The sequence below is a fragment of the Nanorana parkeri genome, unplaced genomic scaffold (assembly GCF_000935625.1).
Source record: "Nanorana parkeri isolate BGI_ZX_2015 unplaced genomic scaffold, ASM93562v1 scaffold338, whole genome shotgun sequence".
Taxonomy (NCBI): domain Eukaryota; kingdom Metazoa; phylum Chordata; class Amphibia; order Anura; family Dicroglossidae; genus Nanorana; species Nanorana parkeri.
In genome coordinates, this window is record NW_017306606.1 from 419,175 (window position 1) to 436,758 (window position 17,584).

A 17,584-nucleotide genomic window follows, 5' to 3' on the forward strand; every position below is an offset into this window, starting at 1 on the left:
TGGTTTACTCCCCAGCCTGCAATGAAGAGTAGGCAGGGGGGCGGGGCAGAGGAGCCGCGGCTGGACCAGAAGACTGGGGGATCGTCCGGACCGGGGAAGCCGACGGAACGGCTGAAGAGGAAGCCAGCACATCAGCGGAGGTACGAGGGGCATCAGCGGTATGCAGTGGTCTGCGTCCCCGCTGCCTCGGCCAACACAGGCGCGGAAAGCAGCGGGGATTTGAAAGGAAACAGGTCGCTGCTGCCACAGTTGCAGCGGCTGCCGGTACATTTAGGAGAACTGTGGACCCCGTTCGTAAGTACGGATTGTCCGTAACCTGGATACTGCTTGTATATCCCTCCTTCATTCTTTAAAACCTAATGGCAGCATATTAATTAGAAAGTAATATTGGTGATATTTCAACTTCCTGTTCATCATTTTGTATTCTATTGTTTCCTTTTTAAATTTAGATTTAAATGTATCTGTTTGTAAAAGGGTAATGAGATTTTCTTTCAGTAATAGATTGTAAAAGGAACATTGTCCTTTTGAATTAAATGCAACATGATTCATATACTAGTATCCTATACTTCTTGAAGGCTTTGTTGGTCAGATGTCTCCACTGAAATTACTGACGTTCTGTGTCTTCATTTAACAGAGAACTTAGGGAATTCCGCATCTTTGGGTGGATTTGTTAGGGCTTTGGTGAGACTGGGAAGAATCTTTAGGGAGAGCTTTCAGCCATAGCCCTGAAAGGAATAGGAGTCTTATTCAGTCTGCTATTATCAACCCAAAACTAAAATATTACCATAACTGCCTGTGGGGCATTTTGCAAGGAAGTTACCGAACTCTAGGGCTGCAGCTAACGATTATTATCGGTTAGTTAGTCGATTAACTTAGATTAATTGGATTTTAAAAAATACGTCATTTATTTAAAATAAAATAGACACATGCAGCGTTACAGACATAAAGTTTACTTCAGAATAAAACGGTATGCACATTTTTTGAAATCGCACTGCACTGGAATGCAGGGCATTACAGTAATGCACGTTCCAGTGCGGGCGATCACACTGCAGATGGGAGATGCATTTGTGATTTTGGACTATATATATATATAGTGGGAAAGGTATTTTTCAGTTTCTGCATTCATTTCATTTCAATGGCTCCTAAAAATAAATATATATTTATATTTATTTTGTTTTATAATTGTATGTAATATATTAGACATTTTAATTAGTTTCATGGATTTAAAATAATGTGAATTGTAAAACTCTTAAGCCAATATAATAAAATAACCAAACTTTTATTTAAAATAACACACCAACATTTTTTTTTACATTTTTTGTTTATTTACCTTTTTTTAAATTTGTTTTGCATTTTTTATTTTTATTTAACTTTTTTATTTTAACTTTTTCATTTTTTAGTCTTTTTAATTATTATTTAACTTTATTTTTTTAAACTTTTTTTTTTTACTTTATTGCTGGGGGCAATAGCCAGCCTGCTATTGGATTTTTCAAATTGCAATAGCCAATAGCAGGCTGGCTATTGCACCCACCCACTGCCTGCTGTCAATCAGCAGAGGAGGACCTGATGGAGAACTTTCTCCATCAGTTCCTCCTCTGCTGATTGACAGCAGGCAGTGGGAGGGTGCGATAGCCAGCCTCCTATGGGCTATTGCATTTTAAAATATCCAATAACAGGCTGTGTACGCTCCAAGCAATAAAGTTTAAAAAAACTCAAATTAAAAAGAGGTACGAGGGGTGGGGCAGCGGGGGGAATGCAGAGTCACCACTGTCTCTTCTCCTCGCTGGTGCCGGCTGCAATGGTCTGCGTCCCCACTGCCTCTGCCGATTTAGGCGGTGAGAGCAGTGAGGATTGAAAGGGACACAGACCGCTGCAGCCAGCACCAGCGTGGAGGAGAACAAAGGAGCAGAGCATTGGCAAATAATCGTAAAGCAACTAATCGATGATGAGAATCGTTGCCAACGATTCTCATTATTGATTACTATTAATTTAATCGATTAGTTGTTGCAGCCCTTCAAGACTCTTTTCAGTTAATATGTATGAATGTACTGTGTATAGGTAGACTTACAGTCTGACAAGAGCTCTACATGTGACATATTACCCTTAGTAGAAATATTTAGTCAGGGGTTGATTTCTATAGGATCTGTTGGGCCTGAATTCTTTCTTGAAACAGATTACAAGAGTCCACGGTGCTTCCCATATTTATATTTTTCAGGTTTTTACGTGCTTGTAAAACAGCCATATTGGTTCCTGCAAAAGTTGATGCAATATTTGTTTTCTCTTAATAATAAAATGCTTTACAACTACCATTATATCTATATAGGTCTGCTACCGTCGCAGTGGGCATAATGAAATGGATGAACCCATGTTCACCCAGCCATTGATGTATAAACAGATCCATAAACAGGTCCCGGTGTTGAAGAAGTATGCAGACAAGCTGATCTCTGAGGGCATTGTTTCCCTGCAAGCGTTTGAGGTACAGTGCATCCATCCACTATTAACATTGTTGTATTAACCTTTTCACTGCCACCGACTTAAGGCTTGTGGCGGAACACAACTGCTTCCAGCTGGCCAGCTCAGTAAGCCTTACGTCAGTGACTTTTAATGTTCTGCTGTAAGCACGTGGTCGATTTAGCGACCATGAACTTATACCAGAACCGTTCCCCCAACAGTCCCCTATAATCTGCAGCCTCTCCGTTCCTCTGTGTGCTGAACAAACATTGGAGTGATCAGCTGAGCCAGTGTTTGTAAACAACTGGGGACATGTAGTACTATGTGTCTCCAGTTAAGAATGAACACGAAGTGCTTTACATCACTTCTGGTTCATTTATTAATTTCTCAATGGGTGGAAGCCTCAGTATAGAGACTTCTATCCATTCATAACTGGGTGATAGTAAATGTTTTGCTATCACCAATTATGAATAAGAAGCCTCTGTACGGAGTGCTTTCTATTAGGGATGCACCGATATATCGTCCGCCGAAACATATCAGCCTAAAATGGCATTTTTGGATGAATGCCGAAAGTGCAATTTTTGTGCTGATGCAGCGGTGCATCCGTGCTTTCTTTCCTCCCCGCTGGGCGCTGCTCTATGTCCCACCAGGGAGGAGAGAAAGTGTGACAGCCGGTTGAGCGCTGCGGGAGGAGAGCGATGTGAGCGGCCATCGTCTCTCCTCCCACACCGCTCAGCCTCCTGTCACAGTCCTGCAGAGCGGTGTGTGGGCGGAGACAGCCCGCGCTGTCACAAGAGGCTGAGCTCTCCTCCCTGCAGCGGTCGCTCAGCCTCCTGTTACATCGTGTCAGGAATGAGAGCAAGTGCGAACACTCACCGATCAGTGATCACTGAGTGTTTGTACATAATTGAAGACATAGTATGGTTACTATATCCTCAATTATGAATGCATGGGAAGTGACCTACATCACCTCCTGTTCATTGATGATTGTGGTTATAGTATGTCCTCATGTTATGAATGAACAGGAACACTCATAGAGGATTCCTGTTCATTGATAACTGGGGCTGCAGAAAAGAGATCGAGGACTTTGTGTCCTCCATCTCTTTTTCTATTTTAAAAGGTAACTATCAGGGGTCTGTATAGACCCCTAATATTTCCCTGAAGCCCCTAAAAGTAAAGTAAAAAATATTTAATAAAAAATGAATTATTAAATAAAAATAAATACAACAACATTCAAAAGTTTATAAAAATAAAATATTTAAAACAAATTGTAAACATTTAAATAAAAAAAAATTTTGTTTTCGGCCTGACAATTTTCTTTATTTCGGTTTTGAAATTTCCATTTCGGTGCACCTCTTATTTCTATTCATTGAGGCTGCAGAAAAAGAGATTGAGGAATCTGTCCTCATTTTCTTTTTCTCGTTCCAAAAGGAAATGTCAGGGTTTTGTTTATACCCCAGATATTTCCTCTAAGCCCCCCAACAGTAAAAAACAAACAAACACATAAACCCCCTTCCCCCACACAGACAAATAACATACACTTGCAACAGTGTGCACCATATTGTGGTGTACGCCATGTATGTTGTACGGTACGTTGATAGAACGCATCGCATGGCTTGATATTTAAAAAAAAACAAAACATTAATTTAACTGTGCGGCAGCACATGGCAAAGTGTTGTGTTACATTGCCACGTGTTGTGATCCGTGTTGCGATTGAATGTACGCCTGTATAATTTTATAACAACACACACACCAATATAGTGCACAAACAATTTAGAACATACGTCGCTGATTTATAGTTTTGTGGTAGTTCATTTTTTTTACCAATTTGCAAAAAGGCATAATTTAAAAATTACAAATATGTTTTATTAACTCAATACAGTTTTATATTTCAGATTTTGTCGGAAAACATTTTTTGTTGTGCACTGATACTGATTTTAGTGTGCTAGAACAATGCTAACTGATAAAAGTAATGGCAGGTGCAGAGAGCACAGGAAGTTATCCTATCACAATATTACTGGCAGAATCAACAGATACATTTTTGCTCTTCTCAAACAAATATAACAAATCATTTGCAATGGTGTATTTAACAGACCAGAAGGGAGAAAATAGAAGTTCATTGTTAGTTTTTACTTAAACTTCAGTGGATAGCTGGGTGGGTCGTAGCCTCAGGGGGCAGAGCTTAGTCAAGCAAGAGAAGTATAGTCCTTAACAATAGAGTAAAACCAGGTTTGGAGGGCAGCATAGAAAAGTGTTTTCTGGCTAATAAATGTAAATACAAGTGTCTTGTACTGGTTACCCTTACAAAGGAGCTTTAGTCCTAAAAGTTTAGAAGTACTGACAGGTCACTTTAAGACTCATATCAAGCCCATAGGCTGCTGTCTCGCATTTTTTTATCGCAAATGGTGTTCAGTGAGAGATATAATAGTGCTCATTAAGTTTGTGCACCTCCTAATGGTAACCTTTTTCACAACTCAGCTTTATAAGAGAAGACAGCCACTGAGGAGTCTGATTTTGCAACAAGCTGTAAAATCTCTACAAACTGACTGCAAGCACATTCCAACACAGGCACAACATCGCATACACTGCCAAACTGTCTGAAGCGATATCAGCCTTGACGGCAACCCTTGAGAATGTTGTGCTCTGTACAGTGTAGCTGTCCTTATTTTAACTCATTTTTAGTGATTATGAGCCATTGCAATATTTTATTAGAAATATTCAGAAGGTGATTTGGTGTGCTGTCTTCTTGATATTACTAATGAAGTATGTAGGCTAGAGCAGCGGTCGCCAACCTTTCGGACCTCATGGACCACTAAATTGATCATTTTTAATCCTGCGGACCACTAATATGAATTAAAAAATATATATATTCTCATATTTAAAAAAAATTCCTCCGCCAATCGAACCTGCCACTGGCCTTGGCGGCGCCCGGAGCATATGCCCCCCCTACCTTCAGCACTGCCCCCAACCACACCCGTGCCTCCCCTTTCCCCACACTGAGCCACTATTACCTGGCTTCTCCCCACTTTTTCTATGTCCCGCAGCCTGCTTAGTCCGGGTACTGACGAGATGCCCCGCCTTCTGCAGAGCTGCTTGAGTGAGTCAGTGAGAGGCAGCCCCGGAGCCTCCGTGCCGCTTCAAAGACGGCCCAGCCTGCACGGCATCAGGGGGCCACCAAAATTTTCTTACGGACCACTGGTTGGCGACCGCTGGGCTACAGAGTATTATATTCTTTGAGCAGAAGGGATCTCGTTCGTACGCTTACCATGCATCTGTTTGTACAATCTCTATACAACCTTCAATTATGAGGGCCTACCTGGACAATACACTCAATTTATATCAGTTAGGCAGTCCATTGTACTAGATAGTTATAGGAAGATCAAAAGGAGATTGCACAATCACATTGTAAAACATGTGCTCACAGTTTACCACAAACATTGCAATATGACTATACAATCTCCTTTGAATCGACCAACAGTTATGTAGTGAAACGGCCTGCCTTAGGGCTTGTTCACACCATTTTCTGGTTCAGATATGGAGCAGATCTACAGACGCTGTGCAATGCGTGCAGCGCGTTTTTGATGTTTTTTTTACCGCGTTCCGGACGCGTTCCAGTTTTTTTTTGGGGGGGGCGGGCTGTCAGTAAACAGATTTTTGCTCTGAGGTTGTTGTCCTTATGAGACCAGGCAATAGATAATGCCTATTTTGTAATGCAGCTTGGAGATTCCTCCCTCCCCCCAGTTGTGGCTGCAACTAAATGTTTTGGGTACTGTATGTTGGACAGTCTTGCACACAGGCTCTAGCAGCCAGCTGGGGTGAGCAAAGAGGGAGGAGGGAGTGTGCCGGGTGTCATATATGGACAGAGGGGACAAAAGAGCACTGCATCGCAAAGAATGGGAAATCTTCCTGCAGCATAATTACCCCCAAATGTACTACTTTATTTGGATAACATGACCAGCATACAGTAAAGGCAACATACAAGATATGTGATATCACTCACCGCAGTCATGCTTTTGCACACTAGTGAACAAAGCAAAATCTTCTTGGAGCTTGGAGGCAATCGGGGTCATAAAGCTGTGGAACATGCTCCACCAAACCCACAAAACGTTCGGTGTCCTCGGGACATGTTGCGCAACTGTACAGGGTTTCCTTCTGCTGCTCCACCACAAACATGAAGTCCAACATTGATGAGATCATTAAAAGTGGAGCAAGAATACACTTTTTTTTTTCCAGTTAGCTGCAGTGAGGTGTGTTTCCGGTGCGTTTTCATCGCGTTTTTGACGCGTTCATACACGTTTCTGTGCGTTCCGAACCAGAAAAAATGTGACATGCAGTATTTTTTTTGTCCGGAACGGAAAGCACTGTGCTGGTGTGAACTGGAGCCCAGAAAACACATAGGGACACATAGTGATGTGTTTTTAGTGCAGGAGCTAACTGGTCTGGACAAAATCCGGACATCGTGTGAACAAGCCCTTATTGGATGCACATTAAATGGGCAGTTAAGTAGGTCCTCATATTACATAATTATGGTAAATTTAAAAGAGCTGTTATAAACCAACGTTAAAGGATATATATATATATTTACTGTATATATACCCTGTATATACAAAACAGAATAAAGGTAATATGAACAATCATACTCCTTTATTAATTTTGCTCTAAAATGTAAAGTTTGGTAAGTCAGTTTTGAATATATCCACTTTTATTCTGTTTTCATTTCTTCAGTTTTTAAAATTGGACTCTTAATATCTTAATGCAGGAAGAGATTGCCAAGTATGACAAGATTTGCGAGGAGGCGTATACACAGTCTAAGGACAAGAAAATCCTTAACATAAAGCATTGGTTGGACTCTCCATGGCCTGGTAAGCTAAAAATCTGTTTGGTGGCTCTGGAAAGCTAACTGTTATGAATGTGACAACAGTAAACTTTTTCTCAATTTTGCAGGATTTTTTACATTAGAGGGAGAACCAAAAAGCATGACCTGCCCCCCAACGGGTATCACCGAGGATATGCTTTCTCATATTGGCAATGTTGCCAGCTCTGTCCCAGTGGAGAATTTTAAAATCCATGGAGGCAAGTTGATCAAATGTTTTCTGTTTTCTTTAAATAAATAAAAAATAAAGTAAATTAATAAAAAAAAAGGGAATATATAAATGTTGGCACCCCTGCATTTCTGTCAGATAATGCACCACTTCGCGCAGAAAGTTGTTGCAATTACAAATGTTTAGGTATTCTTTTATTTATTTTGTTTGTATTGGTATGACACAAAAAAGTGGAGGAAAACAAAAGCCAAATCTGACACATTTCACCCAAAACTCCAAAAATGGACTGGACAAAATTATTGGCAACTTCAATTAATAAATGATAGCACAGCCCTTGGAAAAAAAATTACTGAAATCAATTGCTTCCTGTAACCATGAATGAGTTATGAGTTTTTTTTACACCTCTTTACAGGAATTTTGGACCATTCTTCTTTCGCCAACTGCTTCAGGTCTCTCAGATTGGAAGGGTTCCTTTTCTCAATGGCTGTTTTAAGATCTCTCCACAGGTGCTCTATGGGATTTAGATCTGGACTCAATGCTGGCCAGTCCAGTACTTTCCAGCGTTTTGTCTGGAACCATTCTGGGTGTTTTTTGTCATGTGCTTTGGATCATTGTTCTGCTGTAAGACCCATGACCTCTGATGGAGACCCAACTTTCTGACACTGGGCCCTACATTGCACCCCAGAATTCTTTGGTAGTCTTCAGATTTCATAATACCATGCACACCGTCAAGTCATCCAGTGTCCTGAAGCTGCAAAGCAACTCCAAAACATCAGTGAACCTCCACCATGTTTAGCTATAGGGACTGTATTTTTTTCTTTGAAGGCCTCATTTCTTTTTCTGAAAACAGTAGAATGACAGGCTTTACCAAAAAGCTGTAATTTTGTTTCGTCTAGCCACAGCACATTTTCCCAAGAGCATTTTCGCTTCCTCAGGTAGGTTTTGGCAAACTCCAATCTGGCTTTTTTATGTTTCTATGTCAGCAGTGGGGTTCTCCTGGGTCTCCTACCATAGCGTCCCTTTTCATTCAGATGGCGACATATAGTGCGAGCTGACACAGTTGTACCCTGTGCCTGAAGGTCAGCTTGAATTTGTCTGGAAGTTGATCGAGGGTCTTTATCCACCATTCCAACAATCCTTCATTGCAATATTTGATCAATTGTTCTCTTTTGTCCACATCCAGGGAGATTAGCTACAGTGCCATGGGCTGTAAACTTCTTGACAATGTTGTGCACAGTGGACACAAGAACAATAAGCGGTTATGTCAGTCCAGATGTGCCGGAGCTTGTGACTACGATGCTGGTCTGCAAGAAACGTTTGGAAATGATTTTTTTGGATGGGGAGAGACTCTCTGGTCAGTCTTTAGATGCCTTTATTACGGAAGTCACTTTCGAGAAGAGTACCTTCTTACCTAGTAAGAAAAAAGTAAAGATTCCCACAACTAAGTCAACCATGCAAGAGTTTTGAAAAAGTTCCTTTCATCCCGAGCTAAGTCTTGCACCTAGCCCACCTAGCAATAAAGGGGCCCCTCCCACTTCAAGTGGGGGGGATATGCTGACCTTCTTGGCCACCTGTAATCGGGACATTATGGCTCTTTGGGTCATAGAAGTGGTGTCCTGGGGATAGAGACTGGAATTTTTTTCTTTTCTTTTTTCTTTTTTTTTCCTCTTTCCGCTTTATACCATCTTCCCTCATCTGCGTAGAGGTTAAGGGTTCTTCATGCTGCCTTGAACTTTCTACACTCTTTGAGAGTGATTGTTCCAGTTCTTTGGAGGGACGCTTTCCAGGGTTTTACTCCAACCTCCTTACGGTTGGAAAACCCAGTGGGGGTGTACGGCCCATCCTGATCTGAAGGTTTTCAATACACTGCTTCTGATCCAAAAATTCACAAGGGGAAATCCTGGCATCGATAGACAGGAACAATACGTGCATGTACTCATCTTCGCTCATCATGGTTCCTGAGCTTTGTGGTGGGAGAACAGCCCTTGTTTGTGGCTCCTCTCTAACGCCTGTACAAACCCCCTGGGTCTTTACTAAGGCACTGGCCCCGATTCTTGTGCTGCTGCACTCTGCATTCATTATCCACATTGTGTGGTATCTGGATGATCTCCTTCTGAAGAAGTGCTCAGCCCAGGCCCTCTCTGTCAATGTCTAGTAAATGCTCCAGACACTTCAGAACTTTGGGTGGATCCACAATCTATCAAAGTCTGCACTGTATCTGACCCACCACCTGGAGTACCTGGGCCTATTCATGGACATGGTGTTTCTCCCTACAAGAACATCTTGATCCTTCATTCTTAAATTTGGACCCTTTGCTTCAAGAAGCTACCATTGGTCTGGTTTTGCAAGAGGGTTCTGGGCTTAATGGTAGCCTCCTATTGAGGCAAAAATGTTTGCCCAGGTTCACTCCAGGCCCCTTCAGCTGAACATTCTGATGGTGTGGAACAAATTGCCCCAGTCTCTGGATCTATCCATATGCCTGTATCCCAAAGCCAGGATCTCACTGACTTGGTGGCTGATCAGCCTGGCTCTGGAGGAGGGTAAATTGTTTCTCTTGCCAACTTGGATTGTTTTTAGAATGGATGCCAGGCTGGCTGGGTAGGAGTTCTTGGGACAGAGATGGACCAAAGGACTTGGTCCTGGAGGGACTCTAGACTTCCCATCAATGTTTTGAAGCTCAGGGTACTTCACCTGTCCCACCAGAGGTGAGACAGATTGGCTTTAGGGGCGGCCGACAAAGAGATTCAGTTGGACAACACCATGGCTGTGGCTTATGTTAACCATCAGAGTGGCACCAGAAGTCATATGGCCCAAGGGGAAGTGGACTTGATTCTGACCTGGCCAAAAAGCATGCTTTAGTCTCCCGGAGAAGATAAAGGAAGGCAGACCTTCTCAGTCGCCAGTGCCTGGTCACGGGGGAATTATCTTTTTACCCCAATGTGTTTTGGCGAAATCTGTTGCTGTTGCAGATGTGGATTTCTTGGCATCTTGCTTCAACAAAGTAGACAGGTTCGTAGTCAGGACCAGGGATCTTCAGGCCTTTGCAGTGGACACACTAGTGACCCCATTCAGCTGATGCCTTTTTTATTCTTGTTTTGGATAGAGTGGAGAACTTCCTGGTTTGTATGACAACTGCCACATGCAAAGAAAGTGAGAAGATTACTCAGTAATGGGAACAATGATATTAACTTCCTTACAGAAATTCTAAACATTCCTTATCCTACCAGAAACTTTGTTTTATATTTCTGCCTGTGCCCCAACTGGGAACTTTACCCTAGAAAAATATCTCCCAAATGGGAAGACAGTCGGCAATAAAAAAAAGTGAAAAGTTCTAATCTTTTTACGTTCTATCTAAAACAAAATACAAATGGCTGAAATTAAGTTGTAATTTGTTTAATTTATACATAATTGCATTAATTTTGTATTTTTCTATCTGCCTGGAACTGAGCTGTAAATGGTGCCTTCACTTGATGTTAGGACAAGCATGCATTATGATACATGTATACATTATTTTTCTTTGGCAGTCAAACTCATGCTTTACTATTATGGAAGTATTAACATCAGCATGTTTAGTTAGAATGTCCTCAGGCTTATTAAGTAATAGACTGAGGATCACCTTCCATGTTTATTTAATGGAATTACATGCTATTAATTATAAATATTAGAGGTTTATGAACCTTTTAACAGCTGTGGCCTTTTAGTGGTGATGAAGTGTAATTCGAATATTGAACAATGTGGGTGGATGCCACAGCATGTCAGTATGTACGTCTGGGTTTGAATGTAGCAATGTTTAGAATAAAACCTTTTATTTTTGATTGTGCTTTTTTGGTGTTGGTGATACAAGTTTATTGCACACAAATCCTTTATTTTTGTGTATTAATAATTTTGGATTAAAATGTGTTTTTTACATGTGTATTAGTAACATGCAAATGTATATTCTTGAGCGTGGAGATACTGTTATGTAAATGTGTTCGAAAGACTGGCACAAATGTATCATTATAATTAATGGCTTAGACATTTTTTATTCATTGCAGACATTTCAAACCTGTAAATATGATGATTTATGGTTTCTATTATAATATTTGCACCAGATTATTGCCCTCTGGTAATACTTTTACAGCTTCCTCAGGAACCCTACAGCTATACTTGCTTGGCCTCTGAGATTAATAGAATTCTTCTATAAATGTTGCTTCCTTTATTTCAGGTTAAAGGAGAACTATGAGGTGAGTGCTTTTCACTCACCTTATAGTTCTAGCCGACCTGTGACAATGAGACTGTCACAGGTCGGCTTAGTAGATCGGGAGGTGAGCGAACACATACCGGCGTTCGCTCACCTCTCGATGCTGCCACGGCTCTCTGCCGTGACAGGGGAGGGGCTGGATTCTCTCCTCTCCTGTCCGATCCGCCAGCGCTGACTGGCGGAACAGACGAGGGAGGGGGCGGGTAGATAGCCAGCTGTCAGTCACGCAGCTGGGCGGATCCAGACATAATTGTGCAGCTTGCGGTATACTGCGGCGTCTCAGTATACCGCGAGCTACAGTTAGCGGTATACTGAGCCTAGGGTGACGGGAGGACGCTAGTTTGTGTCCTCCCGTTACCCTAAGGAGAACTATGGGAAAAAGCCTTAACCCCATAGTTCTGCTTTAGAGGATATAATAGAAATTATCTATCAAGAAGCAGCAGTTATTTCGTATTATATTGTATTTAGCTGTTCTCAGATTGTGACATGCTGCCCTGGTATATATTGGAACAGGGGTCAAAATTTCAAGTCATGAGCTACTAGCCAGCCCTTAAGAGTTACTCCCTACCCCCCACATATAAAATAATACAAACCCCCCCCCATTCCCTGGCCCCCCACATATAAAATAATACACTCTCCCCCCTGTTCCCTGCCCCCATTCACATATAAAATAATACATTCTCCCCCTGTTCCCTGCCCCCTCACACATTAAGTAAGAAGCCCTCCTGTTCCCTGCCCCCTCACACATTAAGTAAGAAGCCCTCCTGTTCCCTGCCCCCTCACACATTAAGTAAGAAGCCCTCCTGTTCCCTGCCCCCTCACACATTAAGTAAGAAGCCCTCCTGTTCCCTGCCCCCTCACACATTAAGTAAGAAGCCCTCCTGTTCCCTGCCCCCTCACACATTAAGTAAGAAGCCCTCCTGTTCCCTGCCCCCTCACACATTAAGTAAGAAGCCCTCCTGTTCCCTGCCCCCTCACACATTAAGTAAGAAGCCCTCCTGTTCCCTGCCCCCTCACACATTAAGTAAGAAGCCCTCCTGTTCCCTGCCCCCTCACACATTAAGTAAGAAGCCCTCCTGTTCCCTGCCCCCTCACACATTAAGTAAGAAGCCCTCCTGTTCCCTGCCCCCTCACACATTAAGTAAGAAGCCCTCCTGTTCCCTGCCCCCTTTCACATATAAAATAATACATTCTCCCCCTGTTCCCTGCCCCCCATGTAAAATAAAACAAGGAACCCCCCTCACCTGCTTGTCTTTCTGCAGGGAGGAAGTGAGCAGGAACGATCCCTGGTGATCTAGTGGTGATCAGTAAGGTCTGCTGCAGACCTTACTAATCACTTTGTTTTCGGCCGGAGCTCAGTGAAGAGCAGCGGCTGAAAGAACAGAGAGCCCAGCAGGAGCAGCTGCTCCCAGAAGTCAGTTTGCGGTCCGTGACCGCAAGCCTGACTGAATTTCCACTCGCCAAATGCATTCACACTAGTACAGTGCATTAATCGCATAGTACCATGCAATTAACGCACTGTACCACGCAATTGCACCTACCATGCATTCTGATGTGTGCGGTGTGTTGAGTTGCCATTCATTTCAATGGTACCCCAAACGCACCTCCCACCCACAGTTCATAGGCTTGCACTGTACCCTAATGACCGAGGACAAATGTGGGTCCTGAGGTTACGCAGGTTGAGAACCACTGCTCTAGAGGGTGCATCATCACATAGGCTCAACTCAGTACACCAAGACCGAGGGACTATCACACGTCATTATGTGAATATTCTCCCCGACTCCTATATGTTGGTTAAGTGTTTAGATGAAGCACTGAGAACTTGAGGACTGATGAATTAAGTTTTACTTGCTCAGAAGAACATTACACGTATGAATATAGCATTGTTAAGGCCTGGTTCACACCTAGGCGTATTGCATATGCGCGTCTGTCGCGCGTTTTTTTAACCGCAATTCGCGGTAAAAAAATTGCACGACAAACGCACGTTTCCGAGGGCTACTTGGCTGTATCCAATGGAAACGCGAAACAAGAACGGCCCAAAGTAGTACATGTACCTTTTCAGGCGTGGGCCGTTTTGTAGCGCGTTAGGGACGGGCTGAAATACGCCAAGGTGTGAACCAGACCCATTGAATACAATGGGATTTAGATGTTTGAGCGTTTTGTAGAGCGTTCGTCGAGCGTAGAACGCGCTACAAAACGTTCAGGTGTGAACGAGGCCTAATAAAAAACTTCCTTTGTATCATAGATAAGCATGCACATAGAGACAAACATTGCACTACAGTGCTGTCTACACCTCAAAGTACATAAGTATATGCTGTTGCATTTCCAACACTATAGACCCAGAAATGAAGCTAATGGAGAATGATCTGTGCACATAGCATCAATGCAATGCAGAGAGGACCTCAGGGGTCTTTAGGAGAAGCTCATTTCAGTATATTATATTTTATTAGCTAAGTATATTTTACGTACATTCATATTTATTGCCTTCTATTCTTATGCTGGCTTTGCTAGTACAAGAACAGGGTCTATTCACTGAAGGTTGAAGAGTTTGGAGAAGGCAGAAGTGAAAAATCTAGCCCAAAATAGTCGATTTGGAAAAATTCTCTAATTTGGCTAACTTTCCAGTTAATCTATGTTGTCCTAGAGTGTTCACTTCCCCTGCCTTCTCCAAACTCTTCACCCTTTTGTGAATACACCTTTAAGTCGTCAGCTCTGCTGTCTCTTCCTATTGCTATGCATCCTGTCAGTACATATGCATGCATCAGATCCTTATTGGCTCCTAGTGCTACTGAGCATTGGAATTTAGAAACCTGAAATCAAGCCAAATTCAGGTACTTATGCAAACTGTATGTAAAACTATTTTTTTTTTTTTAAATATGCAACTGCAATTAACCTCTTGCCGTCCGCACGTGGTAGAAAAACGGACGGACGGCACTGCTGCATTGGCGGGTTGCCGTCGCCAGACGGCATTTTTTTTCTACTCGCGCACGCCCCCTAGCGGGCACGCACGGGCAGAAAAGACCCGTCCATTTATATCTGCCTGGAGTTATGGTTTAACAATAATCTAAATACAGGGCCCATTCTTGTGTTTATGTAGGATCATACTAAAGTCTGTTTCTACAATCTTTTATCTGTACAAATTTGGTTCATGCAGTTATTTATTCAGTTAAGCTTGCCATACACTGCTCAAAAATTCGGCTGAGTCTTGGCGACTTGGCTGAAATTCCAGCTGTTGGTTAGAAGCACTCAGAAGCGCAGCCATAGTTTAGACAGCTGTCCAAATACAATAGCCAACAGTGGAGATTCTCCCATCCACACTGTTAAGAGTGAATGGGAGATTCTAGCATAATTTCTTGTTCTGCCTACATGGTTAAATAAAAAGAAACAAGTGTTTGGCCAGCTTTCGTTAGCAACACATTAGGCCTCAGTTTTACATTTGCTTTATGTCTCTTACTACAAATCACACCAAGTAATAACAGGACACCTTATCTATATAGTATAGAGAAGTACAGAATCCACTTTTTTCATAGTAACATTGTAAACTCATGCTGTCTTTATCATTAGCATAGATGAAAGTGTTACTTGTATTTTATTCCTGAAGAACTCTAGGTGGCAATACAGTCAGTGTGTATGGTGATTGGTGTGGCTTTTATTGCAGTCAGGATGAATGCTACAGTACATGATACAGCGTTTTGATGGATTGTTTTAAGCCTGAAATACTTCAACATCTCCCAAACTCCCTGCCTTGTTGTCAGTATGAATCTGCTTCATAATCATACATTTTTTATTGTACTAAAGGCAAAATATAAGAACATTGAATATATGTAGCCAAATTCAATTTGGTATCTTACAGCTGACCTTAAAATGGACAGTAATTCATGTCAGTAATTCAATTTTTCTTTTTTCAGGTCTCTCCAGGATCTTGAAAAGTAGATTGGAAATGACACAGAATCGGCTGGTAGACTGGGCATTGGCTGAGTACATGGCATTTGGGTCATTGTTGAAAGAAGGGATACATGTCAGGCTGAGCGGCCAGGATGTTGAAAGGGGAACATTTAGGTAAGTATTCTTTTGTTTGTCACACTCATAGCAAATACATATTGGACACAAAGCATGTAACGACACTATTAAGGTATATTAAAACCATTATTTATAAAGGTGTATCTATGCACTGGTGGTTTGGTACTGTTGCACACTTAAAGTTATATTCTTGTTACAAGTATGATTTTTGCAGGCAGGGGTTAAAAGAAAAAGTTTTAGCCTATTTCCGGTTGGCGGAAGGAGTGTTAATGCAAATTACCATCACATCTGTATTGCCGATTATAGTGAAAAAGTTTATCTAGTAGGACCATGCCCTGACACCTGTCACATTATTACCCACCCAGCAGAGCCCTGTCACAATAAGCCTTGCTTAGTTTGGCTCTAACTCCTGTCTTTGACAGGTTATTTGTTGTATGAAAGAAAGAAAAGTTAGCCCGTTTAGTGTGCATGCACACGAGGAATCACACTAACATGCCAAAAGTATCAGAATAACAATTCCTCCTTTATTGGGTGAACTCATATCTTTAAGCACTTGCTGAACAGGTGTCTACACCCCCTTTCAGTATTCAGCATTGCAGTACTTTGACATTTGTTCCAACATTTTATTCCAACATTTAGTGCAACACTGTACTGAAATGAATTGTATACAATTTTTTGGGGACAGATAGAGCTTTCTTTTGGTGGTATATAATCACCACTGGGGTTTTTATTTTTTACTATAAAGGAAAAATTACTGAAATTTTTGGGAAAAAAAGCTTGCGCTCGATGTCATGTCATATAGACATGGCCTGTTACATCCAGAAAGCTCCCGGCCGGCCTTTTTGTTAAAACGGCCGACCAGGAGGCGGTTACAGGCCTTAAGCCTTTAGGCGCCCTGTACGAGAAAGCTTTACAGCGCCCCTCAGTGACCACACCCTTTAGTGACCACACCCTTTAGTGGCCACCCCCCCCCGGTAACCACACCCTATTTTCCCAATATCCGCACCACTTAAAGACTCCTATTTTGTTAAGCCGCAAAGAAACATATTAAAAAGTATGGTAAAAATAAAAACTTTTATTCAAAGGTATTAAACTTGTCGGCACAATAAAAGTATTCTTATTAAATAAAACAACAGAAGGTAAACAATAAATGTCAAACTAAAATAGAGTCTATAAAAATAAAGTGTCAGGTTGTCATGCCGACCCCTTTTTTCAAGTAAGTGCATCTAGAAAAGTAAAAATAGAAAACGGAACACAAAACCCAGAATACATGTAAATTAATGAATTACTATATGTCTGAATATACGAAAAATGTATTCCGGCACGTAATAATTTGAGAATGTGCGCCGGCCATGTTGGCCACCTGTGTGTTCTGTGAATACATGCCACCATCTTGGAGGCGGGAAGCATGACGTTGCATGACGCCATGCATGCGTGGCGTCAGGTGACGTCACACACCGATATTGGCCCCACCATCTTGGTGTATACCTAGATATACACCAAGATGGCGGCGCCCAACACGTGCGGTGTTATATGACGTAATGCGTCCTGCCTCCAGAACACGCCAATTGCTGAATCCAAAATAGCATAAAAATGTGTTTTGCTTGATGAAAAAAATGTAAACTTTTCTAGTTTTCGTTCATTTCATCTGAAATGAATTTTTAGTCTTTGCACATGTCTAATAATATGTGTGTGTGGGGGGGCAGTTTTCACTTTTTAAAAATAATGAAAAAATAATCCTTTCGGCCAGCGCTCTTTCAGTGAACGCTGGCCGAAAGGATTGTGCAGGATTGATTGGTAAGGTCTGCAGACCATACTAATCAACCACCTG

The 17,584-nt window shown here is 41.9% G+C and overlaps 1 protein-coding gene across 3 annotated transcripts in view; it reads left to right on the plus strand.

Moving 5' to 3' along the window:
* OGDHL (oxoglutarate dehydrogenase-like) overlaps positions 1–17,584 on the plus strand; it is a 118,070-nt gene that overhangs the window by 62,957 nt on the left and 37,529 nt on the right. For all 3 annotated transcript variants that reach the window (XM_018558424.1, XM_018558423.1, XM_018558425.1), the window contains 4 exons: positions 2,324–2,476; positions 7,211–7,313; positions 7,396–7,524; positions 15,642–15,792. In XM_018558424.1, the coding sequence (XP_018413926.1) occupies positions 2,324–2,476; positions 7,211–7,313; positions 7,396–7,524; positions 15,642–15,792 (536 nt within the window). The remainder of the gene's footprint in view (positions 1–2,323; positions 2,477–7,210; positions 7,314–7,395; positions 7,525–15,641; positions 15,793–17,584) is intronic.